Raw genomic sequence first — 10931 nt, 5'->3', positions numbered from 1 at the left:
CCCGGCGGCTCCCCGGGGCAGCCCGGCCCCCAGGGCCGCCCCGAGCCCTCAGCCCCACGGCCCCTCGCGGCGCTGGGGGGCTCGGGCTGCAGCCGGCGCCGCGGCCGCGCGCACAAAACACTCTGTTTGGGCAGCTCTTTCTGTTATTTTTTGTCCAGGAAAATAAATAAATGTCACCTGCCATCACGGGTGGCCCTCTGCCCAGAGGTCCCCTGTGCTGGGAAGGCAGCTTGCTCCCCGCTGCTGGGAGGATTTTGCCCGGCTGAGGCATCGCCTTGTGCTGCCGGCCAGGATAACCGGCCAGGATAAGGCGGAAGGGAGCGAGGCAGCATTGAAGGGAGCCAGGCGGCGTGGTGACACGCCATGGAGCTGAGCGTGGGGACGGGCAGCTGTGCCCCTGGGAGAGGAGTGGGTAGGAAGGAGGGGAGGACACAACCCACCCTGCTGTGCCATCGGCGGGACGGCCTGTGAACCTGGGCACTCGGGGACAGCGTGGGGACAAGGCGGGCTGCTCTCTGCGCGCACAGCCCAGGAGAGCGGTCTCCTGGTGGGAGCGGGGGCCAGGGGCGTGCTGGTGGCAGAGCCATCCTTCCCAGCAGGAAGGCGGGTGGTGGTTGGTAGCTCCCTCTGCTTGCTCCTTGGCTTCACCCCGGGGTTTCTGGTGACGGAGCCGCACTCCGCGATCAGGACGCTTGCCTGTGCAACGCACCATGGCGCCGTGGCAGAGCCGCCACATTGCTGGGCCGCTCACCGTGCTGTCCCGCGAAGGGCTGGGCCTTGGGCAAGGGTCTTGCTCAGGGCTGCGCGGCTGCGCTCATTCCTGCAGCAGGACAGGTTGCGGCGCGGCCTTTTCGGGGTGACACCAGCCAGGCTGGACGCTGACGCGCGCAGCGTCACCGACCAGCGCCACGTGTGCCAGGCCGCGGCTGGCGCGCTGCACGAACGTGGCAGGGCTGCGCCAAGCCTGAGCCTCGAGTCTCGGCAGCTCTGGGGTCCCCACAGCGGCAGTCCGAGCGCATTCGCCGCCCTCAAGGCCCGTGTGTGACCTGCGACGTTGCCTCCTCTGCATGCTGGGTGTTCAACGCAATCAGTGATCAGCCATCACACCTGGGGAAGGCTTTGGCTAGAAATGCATACAAGGAGAGGGGACACTGGCAAAGTATTTTGCACTGACATTTCTGAAATCAGAATGGGCAAAATGTTTCAACTATTTTTTTACCCTCAAGAATTCCTCAAAAAAAAAAAAAAAAAAAAGTAAAATAACTGAGAGCAGGAGAGTGTTTGATTCTGGATCAAATAAAGTGCTTTGGGTGTGCAGAAATTACCCCCCCCCTCCACACCTCTGTTGGAACGAGGCTATTGCCCTTTCAGTTTGGCACATGCCACTTGTTTGTTTGGCTGACAGAGCCCAAAATTCATTCTTTGCCCTGTGTATGCTGGACACCTGCTGCTTTTGGAAATGGGACACTGGGCTGTTTGCCTGTGAAGAGGCGATGAGAACATACGCACACATCCTATTTCCTCATCTTCCAGTGAGCCAGGCAATGCCCCCGGCTCTTCCCTGGTTAGAATTAGGCAGGAAATGCCGCAAATAGTTATAACTGAGTGTGCCATAATGAAGAGAGCTGCAAACCTACCCTGGCTTGGCAGTGGCAAGGTTTTGTTCATCCACTCCGGCAGTCTGAGGGCATGGTGGGCACTGCCAATCACTAGCTGAATGCCCATAGCAGGGTAGCCAGTTTCAGCCTGCTCTATTTTCACGTCTCTCCGATCCCCTCGTCCCCAAGGTCCCTCTTCCACCACTGCATCTCTCCCAAGCCCAGGAGCTCTGTGCACTCTACTCACTCGATTGCATTAAAGGACATTCTCGAAATGAAGTCCCTTAGAAGTATGATCAAGAACGCCGCTGTCCTACAAGTCCTCAGCCAACACCACCTCCACGTACCTGACCTACACAGGGTTTCACAGCGCCTGAAGGCAGGGCTCTACTTCCCACTTCTTCAGTTCTCTAGACTCCAGCTGCCCTCTACTTCTCTTGTGTTTTCTCAGGTACCAAAACCAACCAGCTCCGTCACCTGCCTACAGATGAATCCTGACAGTGCAGTCTTGGCAAGCTTGGAAATTGCCTAGGGAAAAGCCGGAGATGCCAGAGTGGGCAGAGGCTCTGCAGCCCCAGGGATGTGCTCCCAGCCTCGGCAAGCCCCACGTCAAGGACAGCCCAAGTGCTGCAAAAGATGAGCACCACCAGCAGAATTCCCTCATGAACTGCCAATACAGATGGTAAATTTACACAGTGCTGGGTGCTCACACAGCTCGGAACTGCAGGGCTACCCAACGGCTGCCTGACAACTGCGACTGCCAAGACACACGGTGCAACTTCCTCTCACCACGTCCTGCACATATTTGCATCCACACCTTGGCTTTTCCCTTTAACAAGAAAAATAACTCACATTAAAGCTTTAATTTTGTGTCTGAAATCCAAGGGAGACTAGGAGAGCACAAAAATCCCACCTATTCCACGCCAGAACATCTTCCGCTCTCCCTGCGGTGCGGGAGACCAGGTTAGGGAATATCCTCCTCTCTAGGGACCTGCTGCTTTCTGCCAAGGGCCAAGGCACTGTGTATTGCCATCTGGCTGCACAGATCATTTCCCTAGCCCCGGAGAGCCCTTGTTCTCCTGGAGTCTCTGCTCCGCAGTGGCAGAGACTCCCACCAGCCAGTGCTCAAGTTACCTGCCATCCCTGAGAGCGCAAACAGGTCCAGAACTGCTAGGCACAGAGATGCTGCACAAACCTATTGCTCCCCTTCACTGCAGTCCCTAAACCTGCCAGCTGCTGCTGCTCTTTTCCCTCCTAGCACTCATTTTCATGCTCCCTCCTAGACAATTCCCCCATCAATCTCTAAAGTCTCTGCAAAAAGACCCTTGGTTTCACAGCACTCACCTCTTTGAGACGCTCAGCTCCACTCTGCAGGCTGCTGCTTCCCTTGGCCCCAGTTCCTTGAGGGCAGCTGCCACAGCTTCAGTTGTCTTGGCACCAGTGCTGGAGAAACCTGCTTCTAACCATTGAGAAACGCCACAAAACAGACACCCTAGAAGGCTAAAAGCTGGCAAATGAGCAGCTGAATTCACCAACTTCTTACCCTAGAGATGCAGAGGACCAGACGTCCTTCCCATATCACAGTCCTTCTCAAAACATAAATCACTCAGGCTCTGCCTCAGGTTCCAGTCTGCCCCGCTACAGAAAACCATAAAAAACCTCCAAGAAACTCAACAGGTAGGACTGCAGACAAGCCAGGAATAAAGCAAAAAGGCAGGCAAGCAACTTTCTGTCACTTTGCACTTTCAACGCTGTGCAATTTGGGCACTCTGCAATGCAGCAGTGGGTCAGCTGAAAGAGCAGAAGAGCTTACACAGATGCAACAATTGGCAGTCTCGGTTAATCACCAAAGCATGGACTTAAACCTGGGCTTAACTTAAACTTCCACTGAAAATGCTCCCTGTCCCCTTCTGAAAGGACAGGATTAAAACCTGCAGCATGACAAGGGACCAGGGAATCCCAAAGAGCTGCTGGCTGCCATTTACAAAAAGTCAAAGTCTTGAAGGATTCCCCCTTGTCAACATCTTGCACCATTTCAGAGGATACAGAAAAACAGAGGATCCAGAAGCTGCACAGTGGTTATCCAGGTGATGTTTATTACAGCATTTCAAGTATACAATGATTTTACTGATGGCTGGGGACAGCAAAGAGGCAAACTGATGCCACTAGCAAAGGGTGACCTAGAAAGAGCCGAGTATGTAATTCTCATGGAAAATTAACGCTTTCAGCTGACAGGAGAAAAGATCAAATTGAAAAGACGAGCAAATTTGGGGCTGGAGAGGAACAAGCAGAAATTTCGATTTGAGAAAACTTACTTGGCAACTCACATGTAGCAGAAGCTGCCCTTACACTCTTCCATCAGCAAATCAAGGACCTAAGAGAGCTGTTTCTCCCCACACACAACATCATCTGCCTGGCTGAGGGTGGAGAGCTGCTGGGGTGGGTGATTCTGGAGCTCAGCACTTCAAGTGACTAAGCTCCCCACCTTTGCACACCCACATGTCACAGCCAGAGGCTTCCAGCAACAGGAAGCAACGTGGAGCTTCAGCATGAGCATATTAGAAGTATGAAATCCTCCCTATAAGGCAACTTTAGATAAGGACTGTTTTGAGTGCATGAGCTTAGAAAAGCAAGGACTACAGAGCAACTTGGCTGCAAGGTCCTAGGACAACAAGTGGGTGGCACTGTGCGTGTTTCATGGTAACAATTTCTGAAAGACATGTCTTGAAAATATTTTTAAAGGAGAGATCCTCCAACTGATGCCCCAAAAGGGCATCACTCAGCTATTGAGTGATTAAACCAAAGAATACCTTCGATTTTGAGGCCCTGTACTTTACCGAGCATGCCTGATATCCAAGTTAGTAATTCTGTCTTTAAGATATTAGCTGCCTCAATTGTGTCTCAGTGTCCTGCATTTCCTCAAAAAAGATCATCCGAATCTCATTTCATTCAACATCTTAAAAAATTATTCTGGAATTGAAATGCTTAACCTTTAGAAGGCTACCTCCAGAATGAATATCCATCGGGACTCCTGAACTCTGCAGTAAGCTCCAGCAACTGAGTTAATAGCCAGGCTAACAGAATGCAGTGAAATTTCTCCTGAATACTATTTTCAAGTTAAACATTCATTAATCAATTAATTATAAATTCTTCCCAGGAAAGTTGCTTAAAAAACATCTTCAACAAAGACCATTTGAATATTCTGGCGAAAAAGCATAAAACAAAAGAGAAAACTTAGAAATGGTGACAACACAGTCTGTTTAATCGAGTCAGACCTGATCACTTCAATGGCGCTGGAGGGCAGCCACTGAACTCATCCCGGATGCTGCAGGGCCTTCCTCCCAAGTGCCTCACAGCGGCTTTTTAAAACTGTTTTTCTGAAGGACAACAATGGAAGACAAGTCAGGATTTAATGACAGATCTCAAACAGAGGGCATACACACGTTAAATTATCAGATTCAGCCTTCAGCATACAGAAGTTGGACACAGTGACTGGCTACAGTCACAGGAAGAGTTCGAAGTTGAACAGTCTTGAACCACTTGTGAGAAGATCAATGGCTTTTAAAAGTTCCAGCGAGCAGCAGGTGTACAAAACCTCGCCCGGGCTCGTGAGACCGCTGGAACAGGAGGGAGCTGGTTTGACGTCCCCCACCTTCCCACCAGTCTGCCAGAGATGATGATTTATTAAAACCTTCTTGATTTACTGAAGACAGATTTCACAGGCAAGGGCTGCAGACTGTGTCAGTCGTAGTGAATGGCAGTATAGAAGATTATCCAAACAACCTGTGGAGAGGAAAGGAAGCTGAGGTTATCTTGATACCTCTAGGGAGGCTTCAAACACCGAAGCAAAGCTCACGCCCAGCTCTCAAGAGAGGACTGCAGACTGAATTCGGCTTCGAGGCCGGCTCAGAGACACCAGGATCACCGTGCCCCGTGATCTGGGGCACTCAACTAGCTTGGTTTCCAGGCTAATGTCTCTGTCCTAAAGTTCTCTCAAAACACTGACATTGTTTCAGAGGCACCACCCAACCAGGAGCGTTTGCATCACGAGCGTATTCAGTGGCTTGGTGGAGGGAGGGAACGTAAAGGCTCAAACATGAACTCAGTTTGGAAATAAATAGCTCGGGAGGAAGCTCCACCAGAGCTGGGCAGCAGTGCATTTGTGACAGAGGAGAGGAAGGCATAAAAGATAAGTGGTGGGTGCAAAAGTGTGTCTGCCTCTTCCTTCCTCCTCCTCTGTTACTTCATAAGCAGGAGCCAGTAGATTTGAGGATTCTCTTTGCTGATCAGCCCTATTTATTAGATGACGTTAACCTTTCTCCTATCTATGTACCAGGGACCTGCTCTTCTCCGCAGGGGTTTTAGCATGGAAAGCACATCAATTCAACTCACAGAGCAGCTTAAAGGGAACAAGAGACACTACCAGAAAGAGTGCAAATGACGTCATGAATCCTTCCTTCGTCAGCTCCCACGTTCCACCATACTCCTCCTCATCTATCTGCTGGAAGCTACTGAAGTAGAGGTACAGAACACCAGCATTGATGAGGCAGAATCTGGAAGAGAAAAAAAAAAAAAAGAGAGAGATATTAGGGAGTATAACTCCCACAGGGAGAGCACAGGGGTCCACCAGCCCGCCACCACGCTGTCCCGGGCACGGCTGGCACGGTGGCCGCAGGGCACCCACAGCCACCACGCTGAGCAGCACCAGGCAGCGCAATGCCCGGCATGGTCAGAGCAGCCAGCCACGTACAGCTTCGGAGCTTTGCGCTTTTCTAATTAATTTTAACCCCTATTAATGCTCAGCACAGGAACTGACTCGTGTCTGAAGGTGCCTTGGGAATTAATGGATGGCTAAGTAACTGTTATTATATATCTATCAAGGAGAACATTTTAGATTGGGCAGTCTGCACATATAGCTCTTCTTGGAGACTCAAGTGTTTAGACCTCCCTTTCTACCACATTTTTTTTTTCTTAGAGATATCCCCTGCTACTCCTCCACTTTCCTGCCACAGAAGAGTTTAGAAGAAGGTGCAAGGGCCCGTCAAGCTCTGCGCCTACCACACGGCTCATGCTAGGGCCTGAAACGCGAATGGCCAGTGCAAATCCAGACACCAGAGCCAGCCAGACCCATCTCAGCCAGACAAGGTCTGACCTTCAGCAGAGGCTCCGAAATCCTCTCAGATACTGCAGGCTCCACATCACAACTCCACGACGGGCCTGCGCTTCCCTTGGTGGATCGGCTCGACACCCTGCTGGCCGGGGAGCTCGGCAGCCCGCCTAGGGAGAGGGCTCCCCCCTCACCCTACTGAGCTCAGCACGACGCTACGGCCAGAAGCTGGCATGGGCCACGAAGGGGCACAATGGGGCACCCCGTGGGGACGAAGCTCAATGGGAGGCGGGAGCCCAGCCTGCCAGCAGACACCTCCAGGGAACTCAGACACCTCACAGGGCACCCTGGAGAGCAGGCAACAGGCTCAGCAACATGCTGGCAGAAAGGACTGCGTGAACCTATCCGTACTACGGCAGGGGAATTAATCATTACTGAGGCCTGGACACAATCCAAGGCCCACGTCAGCTCGTTTCCTTCCCAGGAACTGCTGGATAAATGAATGAAAACTCCTGTTCAACCGGCCTGCTGCAAGCCCGCTACAGCCAGTGTTCTCACTGGTGTGCAGGAACGGAGCCTTCAGCGAAAACCAGGCCTATCTGACCTTCACAGCACTATCCTGTTTTTCGCTTGTTACACCACTAATTTTGATGTTGCTGTGTCACCACCACGGAGCGTTACAGCACACGTGCATCTACCAGATGACCTTGACCAGGGCGGCAACGGCCACGCGGCACAGAGCCAGCAGGACCAGCTTCCGAGCGCGCGTGCCGAGGGGCCGGCGAGCTCAAGGCTCCGCTGCGGGACGAGCGGAGCGGGACCCAAACCCCCCGTCTTCTCCCGTCATGAGCACAGCACGAGCAAGAGCCGCTCAGGGGCTTCCCGAGGGGCTGCTTGGGGACCTGCACCTCTGGAGTTTGGGAATTTTACGCTGTGATTTGAGGGCAGAGCACTAATAGCAGTGAAGGGCACCCTGATTGCTCACAGAGGACAACACCCACGGGCGATCAGTGACGGAAACGCCATTGGGAAAGCCGGACTGTGGGAGATGTTTCCACCAGATTTGGAGCTGGTGGATTAGGCACAGAAGGGGTGGATTCCAGGCACTTCAGTATCATTGATATAAAGTGTCTAGACGAGGACACTTGAGCAAACTAGCTAGAATTGGTCAGACTATGGAGTGTAAAGGGAACGACTCAACCACTAGTATTCCAGCTATTAGCCTAAGCCCTTGGGAACAGCTCCAAGAGATCCTGAGGGGGATGTATGTTCTACATCCATTTTGCTTCTAATACCAGCAGAATCATAGCTCGTGTAACCACACAAACCTTTGGCATACGTGAATGCCAACTTAAATAGGCCAGTAGCAGAAATCTGGCTGCATCAGGTCTCCTTAATCCAAAAACCTAAAACACATTTACCAAAATTTCCTACTCAAGGGTAGGAAGCAGGCGCAGCCTGTTGGGTGAATCCATTTATTACTGCCCCACAGGAACCAATGTACCTGTGTACCCCACTGTCTATTACTGCAGCTGATAGAGCAGGGGCTCCAGTTCAAGGAAGCAAGTGAGTGGAAAGAGAACCGGGCCTGACTGGCACTCAGGGATGTAAACAAAGATGGCACGAGTTAGGCTGCCTCAAATGTTTAGGAATAAGGCTCTTGTCTAAGTAATGCACCCCCACATAGCTGCTACTTAGACTCAGTAAGATAGTTGCAGTGTTGTGCTTAAGAGAAATCCAGGTTGTACACGCATGGTTTCTCTTTCCGTGTCTCGGGGAATGACAGGAATAAACTACTTGGTTCTGCATGGGAACAGCAGGCAGCGTCAGCACTAGAAACCCATGGACGGCTTTACAGGAGCCACGAACCTGACCCCACACCAGGGCCAGCCGAACACCGGGCCACGACTCCAGCCTCAGCAAAGATCCCAGCAAGAGGCAGGCTGCCCCAAACGCACACAGCACCCCCAAAGACCACAGGGAAGAGCCGCGCGCCCCTGATCTCTGCGGACCCGAGGGGTCACCCCAAACATTAGGGAGCTCCCTGCAGCTTTCAGGCACCGGCTGGGAGGTGATGGGAACCGCACGGCCCTGCGAGGTCGCCCTCCTAGGCCTCTCCTCCGCCCCACGGCGCCCCTTGAAAGAGGAGACCTCAGGCTGGTCGCCCGTGTGCGGCGACACCACCTCTGCTGCCGCCCGCTCGGGTTTTACCCACCCTCTTTGGTGTCTTTGAGGACGCTTTGCCCTCTCTTGTCTACCTGCAGCATCCCCTCTCCAAAAGCAAGGGCCACCGCCCCTCTCCCAGTGGGTCTCCTCACTTCCTAGAGGGTCCCACTAGGTCCCATGCTATTAGACCCTCTTCACACAGGCAGGCACAGCCTGCTTCACGAGTCAGTGATACCTGTCCCGTTACTCCTTTCTCCCTCTCTTTCACAATAATAACAGTGAAAGCATGACCTGACTAAGGCCAAAGGGGTAGAAAGAGACTCATTTGCATGAAGGGCAGTTCATGGCGAGTAACAGCCTGAAACGTTGACCTTAAGAGGTAAAACAGAGCAATGCTGCATTTGGCCAGTGCACTAGTTGGAACACGGCTTGAAACAGACAGAAAAAAACAGGGAGAAAATACACGACACAGGAAAGGAAATAAACCTTACATTGCTATGCCCACGAATCCCTTCAGTGGGACTACTCCCCAGATGATGCCCAAAATAACCGCGATGATCTGCCGGAACCAGTAGATCACATCTAAAAACTCATCCTGTGGAGACAAAGCACAAAAAAAATTACTGCATTTGCTGCTTTTTTAAAGGCATCGTACGATTAACAAGTGAAAAAAGTGTGAACATGCTGTTCTGCTTTTTCAGTTATCCCTAACTAAACTATGTACTGCACTCGGAGCAGAAAGAGGCTTCGTTGGGAGCAACGACGAGTTTTGTCTAACTCACGACGAAGCCTCATCAGCCACGCTGGAGCTCCCGGCTCTCAAAGCGACCCCGCGTTGTCCGGCTGGCCGCAGGAGCGAGCACGTGCCCGGCCCCTCTGCTGACTCGGGCCCAGTTCCACCCAAACGCCCTGGATCGAGGGACGGGAGGCGCCCGCAGCGCCGGGCCGCCCGAGCGGGCTCGGCTTTGGGGCCGGGCCTGCGCTGAGCCAGGGCCCGCCGGGCGCCGCCGAGCTCCGCGAGCAGCAGGGGCGCCAAACCGAGCTGAACCGAGCCGGGCCGAGCTGGGCCAAGCCGGGCTGGGCCGAGCCGGGCTGAACCGAGCCGGGCTGGGCTGAACTGAGCTGGGCCGGGCCGGGCTGAACCGAGCTGGGCCGGGCCAGGCTGAACCGAGCTGGGCCGGGCCGGGCCGGGCCGGGCCGAGCTGAGCCGAGCCGAGCCGAACCGAGCTGGGCCGAGCCGAGCAGGGCCGGGCCGAGCTGAACTGAGCCGGGCAGGGCTGGGCCGGGCTGAACCGAGCTGGGCCGAGCTGAACTGAGCCGGGCCGAGCCAAGCAGGGCCGGGCCGGGCTGAACCAAGCTGGGCCGGGCCGGGCCGGGCCGAGCCGAGCAGGGCCGAGCCGGGCTGAACCGAGCTGGGCCAAGCCGAGCAGGGCCGGGCCGGACTGAACCGAGCTGGGCCGAGCCGGGCCGAGCCGAGCAGGGCCGAGCCGGGCCGGGCTGAACCGAGCTGGGCCGGGCCGGGCCAGGCCGAGCCGAACCGAGCCGGGCCGAAGCGAACTGGGCCGGGCCGAGCCGAGCCAGGCCGAACCGAGCCGGGCCGAGCCGAGGGGAACCGGGCCGGGCCGGGCCGGGCCGAAGCGAAGCGCGCGGGACGCGCAGGGAGCGGGAGCCGCGCGGAGGGCCGGGGCCGCCACCTTGTCGTGCCAGGCGGCGCGGCTGCGCAGGGCCTTGCTCCACGCGGAGGCGCGCGGCGCGGCGCCGCCGTTGGGCACGGCGTGCGGGTGCTGCGCGTGCGGCGGCGGCTGCTCCTCCCTGCGCCGCGCGCCGCTCATCGTCCCGCCGCCGCCGCCGCCGCCGCCCGCCGGCCACGTGACGGCGGCAGCCCGCCCCGCCCCCCGCCGCGCTACGGCGCGCGAGCGGGACCAAACGCGATGAAAAGGCGCGGGCGGGGCTACGGCGGCGGTGGGAGGAGCCTGCTCAGAGGCCCCGCCCCGTGTCCCCATGGCCCCGCCCCCACGGCGCGGCCCAGGGCGGCTCGTCCTGCGGGGGCAGGGACACGC

The 10931-nt window shown here is 55.3% G+C and overlaps 1 protein-coding gene across 1 annotated transcript; it reads right to left on the bottom strand.

The window, feature by feature from the left end:
- Positions 1-4324: 4324 nt before the first annotated feature.
- Positions 4325-10703, bottom strand: RAB5IF (RAB5 interacting factor). The gene is made up of 4 exons (XM_026037347.1): positions 10566-10703; positions 9363-9466; positions 6022-6151; positions 4325-5381 (listed from the first exon to the last, which is right to left on the bottom strand). Exons 1-4 carry the CDS (start codon positions 10701-10703, stop codon positions 5340-5342), a joined length of 414 nt encoding a protein of 137 aa, XP_025893132.1. The 3' UTR covers positions 4325-5339.
- Between the last annotated feature and the right edge of the window lie 228 nt (positions 10704-10931).

The sequence above is a fragment of the Nothoprocta perdicaria genome, unplaced genomic scaffold, assembly GCF_003342845.1.
Source record: "Nothoprocta perdicaria isolate Ctin4 unplaced genomic scaffold, notPer1 scaffold_196, whole genome shotgun sequence".
Lineage (NCBI taxonomy): Eukaryota > Metazoa > Chordata > Aves > Tinamiformes > Tinamidae > Nothoprocta > Nothoprocta perdicaria.
This window is presented reverse-complemented; position numbering and strand designations above follow the sequence as displayed.